This window comes from Typopeltis vanoorti, chromosome 3, assembly GCF_054136105.1.
Source record: "Typopeltis vanoorti isolate ZY-2024b chromosome 3, IOZ_Tvanoo_1.0, whole genome shotgun sequence".
In the NCBI taxonomy this organism is placed as follows: domain Eukaryota; kingdom Metazoa; phylum Arthropoda; class Arachnida; order Uropygi; family Thelyphonidae; genus Typopeltis; species Typopeltis vanoorti.
The window spans coordinates 99,053,487-99,077,500 of record NC_143551.1 but is presented as its reverse complement, the minus strand read 5'-3'; the positions used below and the strand labels follow the sequence as shown (position 1 = coordinate 99,077,500).

General features: G+C 35.8%; 1 protein-coding gene across 4 annotated transcripts in view; it reads right to left on the bottom strand.

The window, feature by feature from the left end:
- Positions 1-24,014, bottom strand: part of LOC150108412 (IQ motif and SEC7 domain-containing protein 1-like) — a 627,659-nt gene that overhangs the window by 362,886 nt on the left and 240,759 nt on the right. For 3 of the 4 annotated variants that reach the window (XM_090390759.1, XM_090390766.1, XM_090390762.1), the window contains exon 2: positions 3,861-3,935. In XM_090390759.1, coding sequence (XP_090246885.1) covers positions 3,861-3,935 — 75 coding nt within the window. Of the gene's footprint in view, positions 1-3,860; positions 3,936-19,281; positions 19,354-24,014 lie in introns of those variants that run through there. The other variant, XM_090390761.1, reaches the window with a different exon arrangement.

Below are 24,014 nucleotides of genomic sequence, written 5' to 3'. Positions count from 1 at the left end.
TATTATATTAATTAATCCTTTGAATTAAAGGATTTCTCAGAGTAAAACTTTAAAAAAAGAAATCATTCCTGAAGATTTTACAGTCATGTTTCACTTATTCACTCTTGTTTCTGTTATTCCCGAACGACAAGAAGTGCTATATGCCCTTATCTCACAAAGGCCCTCGTAGGCAAGTAACTGCAGTTAATAAAGGGAGAATTAAGCTAAGAATACTGATGCGTATACAGTGAGTACATTTCTGGGTTTTGAAGAGGTGATCGCTGCACTTTTTTTTTAATGTTAAAATGTTCTCTCGAAAAATAATAAAACGGGAATGATGAATAAAGAATCAGAAAAAAAAAACTTACAAAGTTTTGTGAAGTATTCTCATCTGTTGTTGTTGTTATATTTAGATGAGCAGCGGTTGGAAGTTGCATTTGAACTTCTGAAGGATGGCAGTGGTCGACCACAATTAGAAAACACAGCGCTAAAGGAAAATAGGATTGGGTTGAGTTGTTTTGAATTAAGGCCGAAGCAACTGGCCTTAAATCAATGCGTATGTTTTCTATGCGGTTCGCTTATTTTTCGGCAAGAAAAATCCAAATTTCAGTTCATAACATAAGTTCATATGTTTGAATTGTAATAAAAAATAAGGAATAACAAAAAAGTTGTAGGTATGCAGATATTTGATTATTCATTTTCATAATCAATGCATGGGATTTAACAAAAATAGCTTATTTCATCCATGTTTGAGACGAAAAAGTCAAATTCATTGTTCAGGGTTATTATTTAATAAACGTGAAACACCGAGCTAAAATAATTAAGAGATAATAAGAATTGGCAATATGTGCCAAATAAGGGAACGACGTGAGTTCTCTGCAACATTGCATGTATTGCAAACGTAAATACTCGTCTAAACCAGCCAATGTCAGTAAACTCTTTGTTTATGAGCTACACCAAACACTTCGCACATACTTGAAGTTGAACAAATAAATAAAAAAAAAGACTTGGTGATAGATTCCAAGTGTTACGTAGAGATTACAGACGATGGCTGCCAGCATGAAGAATCCGTGAGTAGAATATTGGCAATGGCAGGTGGGAGGAAGAAAAATAAATATTTCATTTAGCACATAGAGACAGGTCCTCCCACCCATGCAACTTTTCGAGATGCCATAGATAAAGGGGAGAAGGTGAGATAAAATAGCTTGTGCATGGTGACAATGGACGAGAAAATGGTGACCTCAACCACGCCTAAAGGAGGTGGATTATTAATGGAAGGGGGGGGGGAGACACTATATATTCATTCTCACCTACTCACAAATATCTCATGGAGGATAGAGAAGTCAAGGACTGTTTATCGTAACAATAAGATTGAGCACCCAAGGCCGGTCGAGAAGGGGGATAGGAAACAGAAGGGGAATTTCTTTACAGGGGATAAGCAGACAAGGGGCTGGCCTCCACGAGCAGCCAGCGACCTGAACAGGAAACATACCTTCGCTGCCAGAATGGCAGCTATAGTGACAGGCTGGGTGATGGAGAATCTACCAGGCCTCATTACTCGCGTCGTCACAAGTAAGCGATTTTTTCTTTCCCCCGCCCACGTGGCCCCATGATATATCCTTAGTTGATTTCTGTCATCTTCTAATGGTGCTGATATCCATGGCAGTTCCGGGTGAATGGACATAGTTACATTGTACTCATCGTTTTCGTGTAGCTAACTAGAGCAGACCATAACCGAAGAAACAGACAGCTAGCTGGGTGTGTTTCTATTGTTAACTCAATGCACCTGCCATTACAAGGATGATGACGATGCTTAGGTGAATGCTACTGCCGAAGCCTCCGCCTTCTTCCATTTCATTTCCCGGTATTCTAAAGCAGTGTGCAAAATTAACCCCTAAACGAAAGATTTTAAGTTTGGTGCGAATAAATAGATAAATAAATAAAAAACTAGGATGCGAATGCAGCGATTGGTAGATTAGTTGACAAATAGTTGTCTTAAAAGATGAAAAGAATTTATTATCAAAACACAGAGAAATAGTCTAGTGATTCTGACAATGAAATATCCGAACAAGCAGAAGCTTTTTTTTTGGACAATGGCCCTCACCGCTTCTTCTCTTTATCCCACTCTTAACAGCAAGAAATGTGTTAACGGCTCCATTTTTCGTCCCTCAGGTTCATTGTTTGATTTTCCAACTGGTGGTGAAAAATGTTCCTCTGAGGTGAGTTTACAGAGCCATCTGGTGTACGATAATTTGATTTTGTGCTGCTTTGCGTTTGACTGTTGTACAACGCCACCATAGCCTGTTACACACCTCATCGCGTGCTACTGAAATGTACGTAGGCGCATAAAAGGCAGGTGACGCTTGCTTTTTTGTTTGTTTCCCTTTTTTCGTTCACACTCGGTCTGATAGCGGCAGTAGCAACAGCCGACGGAAAGAACACTATTAAAGACCTAGAAAACCAAAGAACGACGAGCGTTTGGAAAGAAATTATTACCCGGTTGGATAATTAGGTCCGACAGCACCGTGCCTAATGGCACTCTGTCAAAAATTGATGGGTGACCTCTGAACGAAGCCGAAAACTAGCGAGTCTGCTTGTTAGCATCTGCAGACTTTCTTGCCTGACCTGCAGATTAAGTACCGAAGCAAAACTGAGGTGACTGACGGGCATTAGCAGTTCATTGTGGCGTCCTTCCAGATGGCGGCAGTGTCCTGATGGGCTTAATGATACTGATGTCACCAGTTGCGCGGGAAAAAAATCATGACGTACATTGTTCCTCGGAGCACACGACTCTTTCATTAGATGGATGACGCGCGATTGACACAGCACTGATCTAGCGAGATGTCGCACATCACTCCCCCCCCTCTTCCCCCATCCTCACCTTCAGCAGGCTTGTTGTTTGGCATGGAGGAATAACATATCTCCATGTTCTGCGGTAGTTTAATAAGTGGGGTGAAACTTGAAGTGTTGCATCACTTGCTGTGTCGTGTTCTGTTCGTCTGCAATTTCACTCGACTGGAAGATCATTCTGTGATCTATGAATGGGTTGAATGGGTTGTTTGGAGTTACAGCCGAAACAAACTAAGGATACGATACTAGTGCATTAGGTCTGTATATTTTTCAGGCCAGTTTACTTATTTTTGGGGTTATAAAAAAACCTTCCATCTGGTTATAAGACAGGTTAGTTCACGTTTCGTGAATTTTTTCGCGTCTAGATGGGATTTAGTCGCGTCTTAATGGATAACTGAAATCTGTTATCATATTTTTCCAGTGATGAGGAAGATGATGATCCTTAGGTAAGGACAAAGAATGGTTTAACTAATCAATCCTTGCATACGGACTGGTTAGCACATAAGAAGAGTCTGAAAAACGCTTTTTTGAATATTTCCAAAGATAGCCAACCAGACTCGGTATCAGGATTCGTTAGAGGTCCAACGAAAAAAATATTACCACATTTTTAAAGTAAGTTACATTAATTATTATTAAGGTATAATTATGCAAATAGATTTTGCATCTTACGTTTATGATTAAAAAAAATAAAACCTTTTTTACAATAAAAATAATAGCGTTATAAATAATCCCAATCTTCATTATTATTTGAACTGAAAAGAATTGTGTTTCATGATTGCAGGATCGTTTGTTTCTTTAGCAAACTATTTCGAAGTCTCCATTTGTGCAGATTAAATCCGATTAGTGTACAAAACAAATTTTTTTTTTCAACAATGCGTGGAGGAAAGAATTTCGGTTAATTTTAAGTTCAGAATTAAAATAACCGGAATCTCCAGTCTGCTTGATGCGCATATTAAACATCCAAATAATCCCCCAGGAATCGAATCATTTCAAAGGATGTTTACTGAAAGCAGAAGAAATAAAATTCCTACCTTGTGATCATGTCTGAGCGAGTAATTTGGACCGGAGATGGAAGAGACATTGGGGATCGGGACCCAACGACGGCCCTGAAAGAAAGAAAACACAGAATATCACCTTAAGTGGTTATTCTTTTCAGGAACAGAAGTCACAAAAATATTGAAGTAAGAAAGCAATTATTGGTTAAAATAATCACATGTCCAACTCAAGGAATTGTCATGTGACACAGACATAAACTAACGACAAAACTATTGGGGGATTTCCTACTAACAGATCGAAAATCATAAGAAGAATCCAAAACAAACACTATTCTCCATTTTCAATAATTGGGATTTCACGGTTATTTTAATTTGTGTCCGATGCGAATTCAGATTCTCAATCCTAACTCCATTAGAGAGAGGATGGATTAAATAATGATAGTTGGTTCGAAATGCTACCATAAAAAGATTGTTTCGTATTCAAGTCTTACATGGGGGAGGATTTTTTTTTTTTTGCGCATTTCAAAATACAATAAATATAAACAGTTTGATTTCGCGAAAACGATTAAGCGTTTTCATACATACTAAAAGTATATCGCGCATCACAAACATGCCCGTAGCAATTACAATAACCAAATATCTCATTTTGAACATTGAAATAGGTAGTCGCGCTTACTGTTTACTATTTAGCATCCAAATATTTGTATAATTGGAGAGGATACGGTAATGAGCAATCGAGTAGAATATTTAACGCAGAATATTTAAGCAAAATAGGATAACTCGTCGTTAAAAAGAGTGTAGCATTTGGTTGAGCAGAGCGTCTTTACCTTTCCTTTGGTAGAAGTGTGTGTGTGTTAATAATCCGGCACAGCCAATGGGTTCATTGACACCAAATTCGTAGCCACACGAGATCCGAGAACAATGTGGGGTGGCTTTCTATATGCAACAGAGTAGGGTGTGCCTGGCACAAAAGGCACACCATGTCTGCAATCAGGTGCGTGTCGTATAACTGTATGCCGTAATAACAATAACGGCAATAATCAAAACAATCGGAACAAATGCCACACTCATTAAATCCCGAACACAAAAGTGTAGTAACAAACTGAAACGGAGTCCCAAATTTTTAATTCATTTTAATTAATAAATAAATAATCTACAGTCAACTAAGACGAAAGTCGATTGCACATTTCAATTAGCATATTAATGCTAGATGATATTCGAGTAATTACATGCTTCTAAAATTGTAAATAATTATTATTTATTTATATGCGAGCCTCGAATTCTAGCATCACCCTTTCCAATTCAAGTCTAAATTAGATTAGATTTTTTTTAATCAGCTATGCAGCAGTATACCGAAAATCTTAGGTCTTTTTTTGGTCTCTTTGCAATAAATTTATTTTCGCAAATTACTTTTTTGGTCTTCAGAACCTTAGCTTGCACAGAAACAATAGAAATATCCCACCAACCAATAATAACGTAATTTTTCTCACTTCTGTTTCTACTGGCAGCATGCCAAGCGCTGTACCCATGGCATTAATAGTGCGCGAGCTTAAATTTTTTAATCAGTAATTATCATTTGCATTTTATTGCATAGTTCGTGTGTTTACTTCTCAATTCATGTTAGTACATCTGCATAATATACGGTGAAAAATGTTATTTGTGAGATCAACTTATGAGAAGCTGTTTTATTGTCTGAATTGATGAGATCGTGGCTTTATATATTTGGACTACGCGATTCAAGAAGTTAAGAAAATCTAAAACCTGGAATGCGCAGGAGAAAATAGTTTTGTAAGTTCCATGGATTACGCAGAATTTTCCAAGTTTATAGCACAGATTTCCATTTGTTAAGTATAATGTTTATATTTATTTGCTTATTTTTTAATAAAAAATAAAATGAAGAGGTCAGAAAACAATAGGTTTTGAAAAAAACTATTGTTTTTTTCAAAATGTCGTCATTATATTTATTAAATCAATCATTTAGTTTATTTAGTATGTAATTATTGATAATAATTAATTTTCAATAAGGGAATTATTAAGTACTTATTTAATTAGTAAGTTAAACTTTATGCTTTAGAATTTGACATAAACCTGACGTCCTCCGTTAGAATTCCTTATAGAAGGTTCTTTTTACAACCGCATATTTGGCTCCTGCTTCGATATTCGATATGGCCGCTTCGATATGGCCGCTATTCTTCTATGACACGCACGCCCATATTCCATTGTATACAGAGAATAACCGTAAGCATTTTTCAGTTCTGTTATTTTACGATATCAAGTGCTAGGATGACAAATATCTATTTTCCCTTCGTCTAGTTAAGAAGCATCAACTACAGGATCATTTATCACCAAAATGAGATTTTGTTTAATAACAAAAGAACGGCCCTTAAAGACCCATAAAAACTAAATTGATATCTGAAACCATTAATAAAAACAGTATTATAAAAATGGTATTTTTACAGAGAATAAATATATCTTACACAAGACTTGCCAAAAAAACGTGGTCTACAGACATTTATTTTTCCGTTGCTCAGCGTTCAATAATTCTTAATATTCTAGACATTATATTTATCTGCTGTACATTATCTTTTTCTAATTATTTCTTCCTACTAATTTAAACTTTTAGATAATTAAAAAAAAAGAAATATATTTATTATTTATTAAATACAGGCCATAAGATATAAGCCAAAACAGTGAAGAACCAAATCAGTTCCATATTTGAAAAAAATATAAATGTCGAACGATGTCAATCTTTCAAAAAAAATCATTCCATTTAAAATAGAAAGTCCGAACTAAAATAATTATAGACAACAAAATAATTGATCAAGTCAATTATTTTAATTATTTGAGAAATTGGTGAAAGACAGCATTCAGGCTGGGTAAATGGGAATGATACTCTATAAAGGACACGTGGTTTTGTGAAGGGTGTGTCTTGCCTTAGTAATTTACTTAGTTTTTGTAATAAAGTGAGAAAATAAATTTGCACTGAAGATTTGCCCACATCTAAGAAAATAAAAAATCCTCTGAAATAAATGGAATAATAAAAAAAATTAAGACCAACAACAGTCACCAAGAAGCAGACTAAGAATGTATAACATTATTCTTGAAGTGAAGTACAGAAAATAAGAGGAGATAAGAAAATAACCATTGCAACAGAAACGAATATCAAGTGTTACCCGAAGAATAGATGTAAAGCGAAATGAAGAGGTTAATAAAACTAAACCAAAGACATGATTCAGAATCGAAACAAGAAAATACAGAATTAACTGGAAAGAACACCTAGATGACCTAAAAGAGTAAAGGAAGATGTTGAATTACAAACCAAAGGGATGAAGAAAGAGAGGAAGACTGATGAAACCCTAGCCCAAAACGAAACAGGCATCTGACCTAGACTGGTGAAAGGAAGTGGAAGAAGAATGGTCAAGAATATTAAAGATATGTTGGTGAAGAAATAAATAGAGTTTCATATCCATATTTTGGGAACTCTACGTCATCTGCATCCCAGTGGTGAAATGAGTAATGACGTAAAAAGGCCTATAAATTCCCGGAATTTATAGGCCTTTAAACGCCTGGCCTTCCATTACATTTCAATAATGTTTAGAAGGTCTTATGCCTAAATATATATTTTTCGTGGGTAAATTGCAAACCCGCCAGGAGAACTTCTGGTCGGTTTGTCTAGTTGAGGAATGAAAAACTCGAGTTTCTAAGAGGAAGACTACGACATTTATATGAAATTCACCTCCCACTAAAAAGACCTGATAAAAGTTAAAAATATCTTAATTTAATTTTTTTCCAAGCGAAGGTCTTCTGCAAAACCGACTGAGCTAGGCAAAAAAATGGCAATACAGCATGCACAGGAGAGAGAGAGAGAGAGAGAGAGAATTTACTTTGCTGATTTTATTCGAAGTGTTGTCATAATCCCAAAGGTTTAGATTTTTCCAGGCTTAATTTAGATCCACTAACCAGAAACAGATTAGCCATATTTGCGGCTTAAATAAGTATTCATTCTTATAATGCGCTCCGCCAAGAGAATGAGAACAGATTTCTTGCCACACATTTTGTCCTAAAGAGCACGTCCGGATGAGGGATTTAATCTCAGCGCTCGTTAAAGTAAAATAGCAAAATCAGCAGCATGTCTACCGCTAATAGACCGAAGTGAAACAAGTGTCCACACTTATTTTTCAATCCAACTAAGAGGATTTAATGAAGTGGGGAAGGCTGGCGTTGTGCCAGAATTCGGCAATTCATGCGTCCTAAGAGAAGTATTTAGCTTTCTTCGGCGATAATGTTAGTGAATTTTTGCCCAACAGGAAGATCTATATTTTGGGAAAATGAGTCGCTGATCCTCGTAGAGTGACATATAGTTCCAATCTCTGAACAGGAATACACAAAAGGATTGTAAAAGCCAGCAGTGCATTCCAACTTCTTTCACTGGGCGAAATCTTGGAATGAAAGCGAAAATATGCTCCGCAACCAATTCTTTGCACGAAGCCATAAAGGATTTAAATATCTAGATAAGAATACGTAAGACGTTCTTTGAAAGTCATCTGTTTGGGTGGAGCAGCTGTGACCACTGGAATGAGAAGATGAAGTAAGTAGATGGCTGTCCATCATTACGATGGCGTATGTGGAGTGAGTTGTATTTATTGCATCGCTTGTGATAACATTTCCTTTCCTTAATCCTGAAATCTGCAAATGAGTACGTGTCACGTGCTCATTACCCGAGAAGATTCGTCCAGAGACTTTTTTAACGTAAAGAGATCAACCTTTTTACATAAGCCGAGTGTTCTGGTAACAAAGATCACACTGCATTTATAATTACGCGCTCCAACGGTGCGCCTCTACCGCAGTCGGATGAACAACACAACGTGCGCCCTTTGGTTGGAAAAGCTTTGGGTTTTCAATTCGCTTCAGTGACGTGAGGAACATTTATTCAAAATAAAAAGTATTTTCAAAGCAAGGTGAGATAGCAGTTTTTCCTTTCAAAGAGAAAGAGAGAGAGAGAGAGAGAGAGAGAGAGAGAGAGAGAGAGAGAGAGAGAGAGAGAGAGAGAGAGAGAGAATAAAAACAGACGCTTGTCTAAGGATGTATAAAGATTGGCCCGCGTGTGGGGAATAATTCTGGATGTGCCTGAGAAGGGAACTGAATATGAGGGGCGCATGAGCAGTACACCTGGTATTGTGGCCCCAGGGCTACACACACACACAAAGAGATCGGATACCCGAGTATAATAAGCAGTCAATCAATAAATACTCCAACATAATTTTGCTATTATTATGTGAAGCACCTCGTGGTCACAATTACATTCCAATGCAATGAAATTGAATCGTTAGCAAGCAATGGAGTTTGATTAGGGCATTATGTTGCACTAATCTTTGGAGAGTGCTTACCACTAAGTGTTACAAATTTACCGACTTTTTTTTTATTACCGGTAATACAGTAAATTGTCAAAACGTTACCAGTTTACTGGTAACGGTAATTTAAAACGTTTGACTCCAAATGTGAAATTTTTAATAAAAACATCGTGCTAACAAATTTTGTATAAAAAAGGTCTAAAATAAAACAAAAATGAAACAAACAATTGAATATTTTATTTATTTACCACTTGAAGACTCCACTGTTAATTTTCTTATTGCGTAGAAAATATGCTTTTATAAAACAGAGCGTATTTAAACTATCATCTCCAGTCGTGATCTAACCTTGGTGCAGTTGCAAATACGACTAATTAACGCATCAGAAGTTATCTGCCAAAATTTCCCTTTAATATTCTGCTCTTCGAAATATATAATTTCTTTTCTTTCTATTTCCTTTATTTTTTTATTGTGAGCTGTATACTTGTTCATTATTAGATTGCGTCTTTTGTTTAATAAACAAATTCAATTGTTCCTTTATCGTTAAATCTTTATTGGAAAATTCTGATCTGGAAGAAGTAACAGCCGGCGCTAGCGAAACTGAAGTTGATGAGGGTGTTGAATTTGTATCATTATCGTCATCATTTATTGTTTTACCTTCTTCTATATTTTTGTCCTCGGTATGCATACGTTTGAGCATTTCAAGAACTGCATTTGTTATAGCAGTTTTATTGTTGGTATTAAAAATTCCGTAACTATCACCAACATTTAAATTTCTTAGAGTTATGTAAATATTGTAAAACATCAGAAAAATGGCCGCAGAAAAGAGACAGAAGATTTCTCTCTCTCTCTCTCTCTCTCTCTCTCTCTCACACACACACACACACACACTATAGAAAAAGACCGTCAATGCGCTCGCGTCAGTTGTAAGAATTCAGATTGTAATTCCATTGTAAGAATCTGCAAAATGACAACTGACATATGTCGTTTAAATTATGTAAAAAAAAAAAAAAAATTAAATGTTCACATAATACATTTATTAAGTTCACAGTTTCTTCATAAAACACAATACACGATTGTTAATAAAACTGTATTCGAACGTCGTAACTAATTACTAATTAATTTCTCTTATATTTAAATCATTACTCGAAAAGGAAAAAAAAATTTCCAGCATACTGGTGTAATACGATACTTTAAAATTTGCGAAGAATTTTGAAGTAATAATTTAAAACATAAATTACTTGAACGGTTTAAGTTAAAATATTTGACGCTTCGGTGTCTTTAATGTATAAAAATATAAACATACGTGAAAGTGTATACAAATAAATATTTGGCTTCAAGGAAATTATTTCATGTCTATCTATTTGTACCGAATTTACCGGTAAAAATATCAAATTACCGGTAAATCGGTTTACCGACAATGCAATTCCTAAGTTACCACCGCCCAAATAAAGAAATTTTGCGTGAGGCGTCATGCGTGATCAGTAACCTCTGGAACCGAAGAATAGTAGATGTTGGCCTTCTAGAAAATCCAAAACTACCGAGCAGTTCATCTCCTGCGAATAAGTATTTAGGTGGTAGGAAAAAAAAAAAAAAGTTGATCAGCGGCGTTGAAGGCGATCTCCTATTCAAACATTAAAACAAAACAGTATTTCGCATTTTCAGATAAATAATAAAAAATCTATATAACTTTGAAAATCAATACAAATTTAAAAAAACGAAATAAATTGTTATCAGTAAAAATTATAATTCTTATTATTTAAATAAGGAACGTTAAACATTAAAACAGTATTTCGCGTATATAAAACAGTATATAGCTGCAGTATTTCGTTAAACATTAAAACAAAACGGATGTCTGGACTGACTCTTGCTAATCATCCGGTTATTGGTGAAATCAGTTCGGAACAAATAGCCTTGAAACGGAGAGGGAATGATATTTGTAGGAGGAAGGTGTAAACAGGGATCTCGAGTTTACCTGTCGTACTGTAAAGCTGCAGCTGAATGTGATCCAGTGATTGGCTTACGTGAAGTAGCAGTCACAAATAAAGAATTCAAGGAGGAAAAAAAAAATCCTTAGTCCATCCGCGATACGATGTACTATAGGTTTACTAATAACCTTTCGTAGGTTCATAATTTTTTTTTTTAATTTTATTTATTTATAAAAATGTATTTTTTTTTTTATTATTTGGTTATTTCTGATTTATTTCTACACCACCAGATTGAAAGCAGACTCAAATCGTAGTTACCTTATGTTGCGTACACACACGATGTCAGAAAAGCAAGGATTACGAGTGTAATTATTCTTATTACATGCGGTTAAAATGGGAAATTTGTTTTTATTAGTTAGTATCATAACCTTGAAACTGGTTTTAATTATGTGCGTCTTTTCTTCTCCATTTCTTGGTGCTAAAGGCACAAAGTGAATAATGCCAATAGCAGAACGCTCCTTTAGGTGATAGAACGAAATGAATATAAATAAATGGAAAAAAAAGTCCACTTTTAAGATCTCAGCGAGGGTAATATTTTTTAAGGGAAGCCTGTGTCATAAACGGAATGTCACAGGCTCCTTCCGTTTATGACACATGTAAAGTACAACTGGCATATACAGAATGCAGTATGAAATATAAAGAACAATTATATAAAGTAGAACGAAATGGCAAGAAAACAAGATGCAAAATTGTTTTCTTAGAATTGGATAAAAGGGGCTTGAACGTCAGCTCGAAATGGTAACTGAGTTATCAACATTGAGAATTTGTAGCACCCTTTTAATTAAGGCTTTTGCATCTCGATGACAATATTTGATTGTTTATATGTCGTGATTTCTTATTATACTTCTAGTTTGTTTTTTATTTTTATTTGATAAACACTGATCCCTCAAATTACACACAGAATTTATTGAAGAAATGACTAAGATTACATGAACGAGTTGCTATGAATCTGTGTTCAACTTCATTAGGATTCTACAACAATAACAAAATAATAAAAAAAAACGAGCATTCATTTTGCAAATACTAAAACAATATAAAGACCACGTAGATTGGCAAACAATTTAGGATTTGAAGCCTTAGGTCATGATCTTTAACTAATCTTAGTGGCTTACATTACGGACTTATTTCGTTACGCAATTCTGAGGAAATGGCGATGCTCTAGCTCGGTCAGTTTCGACTTAGTCCTCTAGATGAAAAGACGTAGGTCCGGATCTCGTATACGATGCGAATAATCTTTATCAGGGATTTTCAAGTGAAGGTGAGTTATACTGCCTCGTACGAAGACGGCAGGGTTTTTCATCCCACAACCAGACAAACCAGCTAGGAAAACACACGCAATAACCACTTTATCATATCAAGTACAGCTGGGCAGATTGTGGGAATTACGGTCCTGCATCACGGATTATTATTACTACTAATTCTGAATAAGTCGAACACAGAGTCTGCGAATGTTCGAAGAATATTTAATCTCTGACTGCATCATTATGAATTGCATCATAACTTATCGGGGACGTGAGTCCCCGATAAGTTATGATGCAATTCCGGCAGTCAGCTCGCATTCCACACTTAGTTTAAGATCTTCCTGCATCTCTTTGGTTAAGGAAAACAAGAGGATGGGAGTATGCAAATCCTAACAGAGGAATTTAGATGAAACCCGATATGTTGTTTAGGAAATCATCCAAATAATTACTTATGAACAGCTGACCCGTAAGAATATTTAGTCTATCAGTATACGCCTAATTCATCTTCGTCAGATGAACATCAAAATAGTTATATCGTAATAAGTGTGTTTTCTTATTAGTGTGGATCTACCGCTATGTGTGCAGACTCCTTATTCATTGTATGGAAATAGTCGTCGAAGTTTCCTGATAGCGGAGAACAGCTCTTTATCAATGAGAAACTGCAAGTCCCTCCTCCTCCTTCTACTACTAATTCTGAGAATGCCGATATCTGAAGTGACTTAATATCGAAAGTGTTTGTGTTACTTTGATTTCGACAGAATAACCTCCTCTTTAGATGCAACCTTCCAATCACTTGGAAAGATATGAATAAAGTACAGCTGTATATGTTAGAGTGGCTGCTGCAATCATTTAGGGATTTGCTGTGTGCGTGATAGTTTTAAACAAGCCAATATCAGATCTGCGAGCGTGACTGCCCCTTGATTAGTGAACCAGTAATTTTGGTTTGCTTACAGAATTTTTAAGTTAATTGTGGTGTATTTTCATACATTTCTGTTATTTGTGGGATACTAGACCATACTGGTATATTTGTAGATTTGATTAAACGAATAATAATGATTTCCAAATAGCCATTTGAGTGTATAAAGGGCGGGGGGGGGGGGGTTCGTCATGCTCACATTCGCAGTAGTGGGTAAAAGTTGTTCACAAATATTGCACTTGCTATAAACCATCGGTCATGTTCCATGACAGTAGTTTGACACGGTTAGATTAATGCATTGACCTCCAGACAGCGGAGAGCAACGATGACAACATTGATTGAACGATTACGTTAGGATCACCTGTGAGCATGTGCTCGTTATGGTCCCTTCGATAACCCAGGGGTTGACGAGGATTGACAATATGACCCTGATTACACTGTGATTGCCAGTGTCTAGAAAGTGAGAAAAACAAAAATTTTTATTTTATTTTTTTTATTTAAATAAGTTTTACGATTTTTTGTGTTACGTTTAACAAACTAAGTGTACATACACGCATCTATTGACATCTAAAAAAGAAGTCAATTGTGTAATGAATCACCCTGTTGTCGTAAAAACATTATTTCACGCAGTGAAAAATGCCCGCAAAGCTTATTCAAGTTGGAAATGTAGCCCGCAAGCCAAAAATAATTGCGGCACACCAGTCGCAGCTCATACGGTATTGTAAACTCCACGTTATTACCTACAAAAGATTCGCCAATCCCATTTTTTCCTATTCATCATCCCACCAAGAATTGATTTCTAATTCATTTGACGCGGTGACCAGTTTTGTCTTCATCTGTGGTGAAGTAACCTCATTCACTGGAACTGAGCCTGGAATTCAATTGGGTTAGTTGGTGGTTGCTTTGTTTGACCGAAGTAACTTGAAACCACGGCATGTATGTGTGCGAAGGGGGAGGAGGGGAAAGACTTTTTATACCTCTCTGTTACTATGACTACGAATTACGTGATAGCAGTGAGTGTTGAGGCCAAGGTCGTATTTGTATATCTGTGACGTCCCTTCCGCATGACCAGTGTAGGAGGCAATTATTAGCAAGATCTTCAGCTTGACGTGCTAAACATGAAGACTGCAATCCTCGCCCATCTCTGCTCCGTTTCACTTCATAAAAGGCCTTCGTTTCCATGCATACTTAGGTAGAAATGGACCAACGACCAGCATACAGTGAATGCGCTTCCAAAGTCGGTTTATACAGTGGAACAAAGGCGAGGAGTGCCGATATTGTAATCGTGCACTGCGGTGAACACAAGGGATTAAACGTTCACGGAAATTCTGCTGGGATGAAAACAATGTCAAACAACTGTCTTATGAGAGATTAGTTTCACTACGTTGTAACACTTCACTTAAAAGGCACAGGTGGGATTTTAAACTGCGTGGAACCTACCCATCTGGAACCGACCACATCCCCAAGATAGCCCAAAAAAGGACAAAACGTTTTTATAAGCGAGTTCGTTCTTGCAGTTTCGGTGGTAAACACAGCGCATTATGAAAATCGGAATGTTCTCGGTCATGTCGATAGTAACATGCTCCACTCAATTAGTAACCGGTCCACCAGAAGTATCTCTAATTTATTTCGTGGTTTGTTTGATCAACGAGAAAGGCACACGTAATCTTAATTTTAAGAATTCCTCTCTTGATGAGCATTCATTCACAGTTCAACTTCAAACCGAATGAACTAAATTTTCCTCCTCCTACTTGTTCAAGCATTTACGTCTCTTCTCTGCTGTAAGTGGGATATGACAGCCTTTCTCCTGTAATGCCCCCAAAGGCTAGGGATGCAGCTCTTCAACAAGAACATCAAGATATTTCCTTTCTCTGCTTTAACCTCCACATAGAGTGCTTATATGATGTACGTTCTGCAATTTCTCCTTTGCTGGATTCAGATTTTGAAGAAAAGTATAATTATTCCAGACGAAAGTGAAGCATTGACGATAATGGATGACTCGAAATAACGGTTAAATTCTGGACAATGAGAAATAATAAAAGATCACCGAATATCACTGCATAACGTTTTTTTTAAAGAGATTTTATCTCATTTTCTCCTATGAGCACATAACATACAATTAACATATTTTATTTAATAACAAAATGCTACTAAACATAATAAATAAAGAACTAAGATAATTCTTTATTTCAACAGCTGTAGTTTCATTCGTAAACATATTCACTAGAACAGTAGCCAGATGCTCATCATGCATGTACTTCATTAATGTTATCCGTGTTCATATCATAGGTTACCATACATCCTGATAACCCAATTCTACATCTTCATTACATAAAAACTATTATAATTTTTATCGCTAGATGTATATATATATATATATATATATATCCATCAGTGGCTTTAACAGGCACTTCAGCACTCATAGCCTTCCAAATACTCTTGCATTTCTTAACCGTAATACAAGGGTAAGGCCCTATGCCTCCAAGTATTCTTGTCTGTAAATTGCATGTGTTCTACTGACCAGTTTGCCTATTCTGAGGAACGAGCCCCGTACAAGACTGGCTACCTAACCTTTAGTCGAAACTGGCCAGATAAAGGTTTCCCACGTCATGGACGGGAGTCGAACCCGTCCTTCATATATATATATATATATATATATATATATATATATATATATATATATATATATATATATATGAAATATCAACAATAAAGATCAGAACGTTCGGTTTGATAGTCGGAAGCAACTAATGCTGTAAGGCTAAAGTATTATATCTACTATCTGCATGTTCTCACGCAATTAATACACACAATTGCTATTAATTACTGGTTTGCTTGTTTTGTGAGATGAAATACCCGAGTTTTGAGGGAGTGGTCACGTCCTACATATGATTCAAACCAGGTCTTTCTGCCAAAGGCCAAACGTCGTATCGCCTTCGCAACTGCACTACTCTGGAGATACTGATAGAAAAGACAGGACTAGAAAACCGAGGTCAAATTAAGCATTAATTAATATTAATAAACAAGAACGCTAAGCTCATATAATAATACATATTTATTTTTACAGGGAAGAAACTGAAGGTCCATTCACAAACTATACTTCTTACTGATTCCGTGCAGATTCGTATTCAAGATTACCTTAAAGAAAAAAAATGCAAGAAATGGCTCTTTAAATATTAAACAAAAATTAGAATAAAAGATTTCCCTATAACTTAAGTTATTTGGCTCTTGTTACAAAGTGTAAAACTGTCCCTTTTCAAAAAAAAAAAAAATGATGGATAGTCCTAGGATTGTTTAAGCTAGTTCTAGGACTTTGTGTCTAAACAGTGAACTCGCTGAGGAAGAAAAACAATCTCAAAGGTTAAAAGCTATATAATTATCCAGTAATCTTCCCATCAACACAAGTGGTCAACCCAACAGCACAACCGCAGTTCAGAGAGGGAAGACAATAAAATTCATAAACGAAAGGAGGAGTGGAAACATTTGAGATCCACATTAAAGCTTAATAATTTACAAATATACAATGAGAAACAACTACTTACTGGGTGGTCCCAATAACAGCTACTAGTGTCAAGACTTTCTATTTAAACAGAAGTATTCATGTATAGGGTCGGCGCAAAAATATAAACTCTAAATACACTACCGAATGGACTTGCAATGCCTAAAACCAACATCTAATGATTCCTTTAACGTTACACAATATTGACCCGACGTCTAGCCGAGTTTGCACTTTCTGGCAGTTCAAAGTGATACGCAGGGTAGGCAGACAGCAATTGCTGTATGGCCTGTTGTTAGCTCGTAATTTTGTGGCTGTCAACGATCGTTAGTTGCCTAGATGACAGCTGGTGGATAGCTAGCAGGTCATCTGCCAAGGTCATCCTGGCTTTAGTGCTTTTTCCCTCTTCAATAATCTCGTTTTGCGTATCAGAAAGACGAAATTTTAATATTAAATAAACAAGCAATATAACAGAACTATTCTCCCTGAACTGTCTAATCCCCTCCCCCCCCAACACACACATAGACATTTCTGAACTTCAACTGCAAAGCCAGCAAAGGAACATTGATTAGACATTGGCATAACAAGCAACATTTCGCACAATATTAAGAAAGTTCTCAATTATATCCATTCTGACTTATATAATTTGTACAGTAAAGTAATCGAACAGAACTGGTACTTCCAGTTCACTTGTGTGATTAACATTCCTATACCGACTTATTCTGAACAAAGAAATGAAACAGTGCTAGTGAAAACTCCTAGATTCATCTATGAATAATCTAAATTTCGGGCAGTATATAAATTCAAATATATCACTGGTCCTCACAATGGGATAGTTATATATTTATCAAAGACATATGGTTCTTTAAAAATTAAATGCCATAATTAAAAGTGCATATTTTTATGTAAATCAATCATACGAAAGACGCGTAGTTTATACTATATTAATACCTCGGGAGCTAAGATTTAAATAATCAGGAAATTCTGTTCTATACAGCAAAAATGATAATTTTTCAAGTTACTCCTGGCCTCTAATAAGATAAATTTCATCGAATGGTCTCAACACCAATAGATGAAATTCATGTACTACCCAAAGAGTCGAGTACAGCGGAAGTCTAACTCGCAGCCTGTTCTTCGAAAAGTTGCTACGCTAACCACTCGGCCAACCAGAGCAGCTCACAAAATCTCTGATGCTTAGCCAAACCATTTATATTATTATTATTACTTGGTACTCCGTAGAGTTCAAGTACTCCTTGCGGGAGGCCCATATTGGCCTAACATATGGCCTATTATACTTCTCATTAGACTCAACCACAATCGATGCATTCCATCCACTTTAACGACCACGAAAAAAACGTGTTTCATTTCTCTCCCCCCCCCTCCTCTCTTTCTTGCTGAACATAATCCTATTCAACTTCTAGGAATGATTTCTTGTTCTTTCATCTCATACCACATGGAAAAATCTGACTCTGTATTTATACTACAATATCTCGTCAGCAGCATAAATATGCATTTATCATGCTTCCCCTTTTCACTGTGATTGAATAAATTCATCAATACACAGTTCCTTAGTGTATACTCATCGCTAATATTCTATAGTTCTGATGTCATTTAATTGACCTTTTTTTCATATTTTTCCATTGCTATATCGTCCCACATCACCCATATATTAAAATTGTGCAAATATTTCGCAAGATATTTTGTATATTTTTAATAAACGTGAGATTGCATGTATAACGCTTTGTGTAAAGAGTTTTATATTTAGATGATCGTGAAAAAGTGTTTCTCACGTGTCATGCAGGGATCTGATGGAAATCATTGCAATAAAAATACTGATGAAAAATATTTAGCCACATCAGTCTTTTTAAATGACATATTTCTAAATTACCTATTTTTCTATCTTAGTAAACGTGAAACAGCGTTCAGTGCTAATTCAAGCTTTTATGGTATTTGTTAAAACAAATCCTATTTATATATAATGCTTATATATTATAAAATTTTAATATGTTTGAAATACAGAACGAAAGAATTTATTGTATTAAACAGAATGCTCAATACTTGGACTACCTATGCTAGTGCTGCCATCTACTGACAGCAACGAACATTATATCATAAAAAAATAGTTGTTAGTAATTATTTTCATCCATAGACGAAAATATAAAATGTACTTGTAGTAAACCAAACAACTGCTCAAGACATTTATTCATAACATATTAAACGCTATTTAAAAAAATATGCAGGCTCTAATCGAATAATCAGTTTCCCTAAAGAAAATTACTTAAAGTCTGGTTTCCCTATTATTACTTTGCTTACCGTACATCTGCTTCTGTTGCTTCAAAATACTTCGGATCGCCCTGTATGGGCATTACAAATATACCAATGCATTTAGATAATAAATATTTCATACAAATTTAATTCACTAGACTAGTTAACTCTAATTACCCAGTAATAAGTATTGTGATACTGACCCAAATAATATTGTATGCAAGGTTAAAACAGCGTTCAAATAATCGTGCTTTTTTAAATGCATAATTTCGAAAAATTTTCCATGTTATTCGTATACGTTTATCGGCGTACCATCTACTTCAATCTGCTCTCGCGAGAATACAACTGCATTTTTTATCTTCGTGACGAGCAAATAACAACGAACAGAACAAATGGGCGGAACTCAAAGGCGTAAAACTCGCATCACTTACAGCAAATAGAACCGTGTGAAACATAATTTTATGGCAGCCATAAATATACCGCCACACTAAATTATAAATCTGAAAACACCTACGGAAAACTCGTTACAAAAAGAGATTTTGTTAACGTTTATAATTAATTAAAAAGCTTTCAAAAATGTCTATAATCAGAATGCTAGCTAACTACATGGCATTATATCATTGCTCTAATGGATGCACTGTCAAGAAAGAGAAATTAAAAAGCCAATTTTGGCTTAGTGTAGTGCAAGGTCTCGATAGATTTAATAGCAGCTTCAACTCGAGGTCACGAAAACTCTACCTGTGTGCAAAAGGCTACTAGAATAATACAATCATTTCTGTGAAACAACTGTTTCTCGTTACACGTCAGAAACCCCAATTTGGTGGTAATCTGGGAGGGGCTGTTCTGCGCCCACGTACTCGTACATCCCAGAAATCCCAATTTGGTAGTCATCATGGACCAGAATGGGCAGAGAAATTACTGCTTTCGCATCATTTCCCTCAAAACATTTTCAGAAATCTCATGTTACGGGCAAAGCGTATTATCATTCTAAAAGTAGCCAATATCTCGTGGACGTATACGATCGTCGGATGCATGTCATCTAAAATAAACAAGCGGTAGCATTGTTCCATCGAATGACTACAGCAAGCTCAGTCTATTGTGGTTGTCCTCCACATTCTAATCTAGCCGTTTGTACAAAAGAGTGTCATTTTACATTCAGGATCCTATTATTTCGCAAACCTCAGAAGTTCAATCAAACTGCTACTAATATACTCACAAAGTAAATCCTGTCGCAGTTTCGTCTGCAAATAACAGTCACATCATTCGGTCAGAATATGACCATCTCAAGTAATCCCCTGTTATATATATTTTTTTCTTTGATCACTTGGATGGAAAATCGAAAAGGATTTATAATTTTCTAAGATGTTACAACTTAATAAATTTCAGTGAATACGTCTGAAATACAGGGTGTCCCAAAATTCACGCAAGAAGTAATTTTGATAGAAAACACAGGTTTTTAATTAAAAATTGTAATTTCTTATTGATTCATAAAGTATACAGTATAGGGTTATGCATGGAATAGCATATCAGGTAAATGGCCTCCACGGCTTTGCTGGCACATACGCACCCTTTTGTCGAAATTTTCGATGACCGTTTTGCATAAATGTGGCTGAATTTCGTTGATACAGCGTTCAATTTCCTCCTTCAAGGCGTGGGTGGTCGTGGGCTTCTTGGCATAAACCTTAGACTTCAAAAAAACCCAAAGAAAAAAGTCCAACGGCGTTAAGTCACATGATCGGGGCGGCCAATTCTGATCACCAAAACGGGAAATTACACGACCAGGAAATGACTCATGCAGTAATTGAATTGTTTCTCGGGCTGTATGGCATGTGGCACCATCTTGTTGAAACCACATGTCGTCCACATCCATATCTTGCAATTTAGGCACAAAAAACTGGATTATCATGGCGCGATAGCGAGCAGCATTAATTGTTATTGCCTTACCAGCCGCATTTTCGAAGAAGAATGGACCGATGATGCCTCCAGTCCAAAATCCGCACCAAACAGTGACACGTTGTGGATGCATTTGTTTCTCAACAATCACTCGTGGATTTTTTGAACCCCAAATGCGACAATTTTGTCGATTAACGAAGCCATCAAGATGAAAATGAGCCTCATCGCTGAAGATGATTTTGTTCGAAAAATAAGCATCCACTTGTTCCATAATCCATTCAACAAACTCTCTTCGTTGTGTGTGGTCATTTTTAATAACCCTGAACTGTCAGCCATCACGCTGTCTTTTTTTTCTCGTTGGCAACACTTTACCGCACAAATGGCGCTAAATTTAAATCTTGCGTGAATTTTGGGACACCCTGTATAATGAGAGAGTCCTCTGAACAAAATGATGGACCAATTATTCGTAGGATTTCAAATTTAATCTTTTCTTTTTGCAATTAATTCAGCTTAGATTCCTGAATGACAGAACACCGATTCAATTTCGCATTCTCTTTAGAACTCTGTGATAATTTTCTTAGAGTATTTTGTTTCTGATCGATCGTTATCCCTATTATAACTGGGGAAGCTGTATTCCAAGGAATTTTATAGATATTTTTGCCATCCTTGCCTATGATAATTCGGTGATTTCTATAACTGCAACTCTTCACATATTTCTTTTTTGGTGATGCGTCTCCCTATCCTACTCCACGAAAAGTTGTAAACTTATAGTACACCAGTAGCGGAGATCTAAGGATTTTTTTCCCTTGAATTATTTTATTTACGCTTACATCGTCCGGAAAAACTCTCTAAAGACGAAACATGGAGATGAAATTCATGTCCCACCTAAAGACAATCACAAACGTCCGTGCCTACGGCTGTTGCTTGGAGTTGGTACGTTAACACTCGGACAACTATCCCGTGTTCTATATTATCCTGCATTCTACATTAATGTATTCTATGACGAATAACCTACTATATTTCTGAATCACCAGAAACAATAACTTGAAACCAAAAAATAAAATTAAAAAATTACACGAAACAGTATTGTTATTAACCATATTATTAACAGAAAGTTTATTAATAATCGCAGTATTTCAAAACCTAATTTTGTTTTGACAAGATAAAGGAAATCATTTCAAGCGCTTCCACGAGCTGTGTCCGTAGAACTTTCATTTAATCAAACACGTTTAATAACTGAGGTCATCCAGAACTATTTTGGATTTAGACTACAATGGTCGACTTTTTTTTTTTTTTGACCACATAAACCTTTGCTTATGGGCTTTCAGAAGGTTAGAAATCTGCCTGAATCATTTTTCTTAAGCGAAGGTTTGTGTTATTATCGACACATTGCTTTATAGGAGGATGATTTTCCCAGAACAAAAGTAGAAACTCGTCCCAAAGTTGACTCGGCGAAATTCATATAAATACTATTATGCTGAGGAAAATTCATGGAAGTCTAAAATTGACGGTAATAATCTGTGCGCCTTTGATATAAATAATCCCACGATGCCTCAGAATCTTGACGATAATGATGACGAACGTCGATTCTTCATTAACTCATCAAAATGGACTCTAAAGGTTGTCCGATTAAACAAAGAAAATGATGGCCATTAATGCCTACTGAAAACGCTGTTGATACGAAAGTAAAATTTGCCTCCAATACTCTATATTGGAGATGCCTGCTGTTAAGCAGAAATATCACATTTGAATCAAGAATATTTCAATTTTCTTAAGCTTACAAACTTTTCTGAAATATTCAATCCATTAATGAGTTATCTACTCTCACGGCAATCGTAGGATCCTCAATCGAGAAATTCCAGTTTCCAAATAAACAAACTAAAATTTATGCCAGATTGTATATTGCCGGATCATTCTTTGGGATGGTATGAGACTCCTGTGCACTAAAATCAGTGAAAGTATTTGCCACTATTTCGTACTAAAGATAGATAAATAGAAAATTTCGTACATGATCAATCACGTAGAAAAAAAATTCTACAGGTGGGCCCAGAGATTCATGAGTTCATCTTCGAGTAATTGATTCGACCAATCCATCTTTGCTATTCGAACAAAAAAAAAAGTTGCAACGAACACGCAAAAAAAAAAAGAAACTTCTAGAATTAACTAGGTCGCATGGATGAATATTCATGGAAGTGACTGCGTGAGCAGACTTGAAATTCAAAGACTAGGCGTCATTCTGAGCAGCTTAGCCATTTTTCGACTTTACTTGATTTTTTGTGAGTACTATGCATATATAAAAAAAAGGAATTAATAAAAATGACTTAGCGCGATCGTTTGGCATGTCTCGTTCGATCATTTCGACTTCAGTAAACTAATCCAAAGCCTACTGAATAGTTCCTCTTTTTCTTATAACAACTAAAATCATCTTTTTCTCTCACAACTGATAATCCACACCCAGTAAGTTAAGCTGTAGGGGACTTTGGTGACTACTGCACAGCAAAATATTATAAAAGATGTGTCATTTAATTTTCACTGGTTTAAAGTGTGCTATTATTATTAAATAATAATATATTATTAATAATATATATACGTAATAATAATTATTATTAAATAATAATATGTTATTATTAAATAATAATGACAACACACTTTTGACTATTTAATGTCAGAGGGCGGTTAGCAATATTTTTATGGTTGGACCAGAATGCACTCGCTCATTTCGACAAGCAACTCTGAAAAAACGACCTCATCCTAAAGGATCATTCAGGATTCGGCAACTTTTTCCAGAAATGCAAATCGAAATAAGATAGCAAAATAAAAGACCTTGAAGATCCACACTAACTCGGATGATATTAAATCAAGACAAATGATTTGGATTATTTTTTTTGAAACCTGCCGCACAGTGTGGTACCAGGTACTGCAATTTTCCAGTCTTAATAACTGAGAATCCTTACCAAACCAAATCACTTATTTTTGTCACTTCAATCCTTAGCAAGATGGTCTGGAAGCAGCGAGCAAAGAAATTAATTTATCACCAGATTAT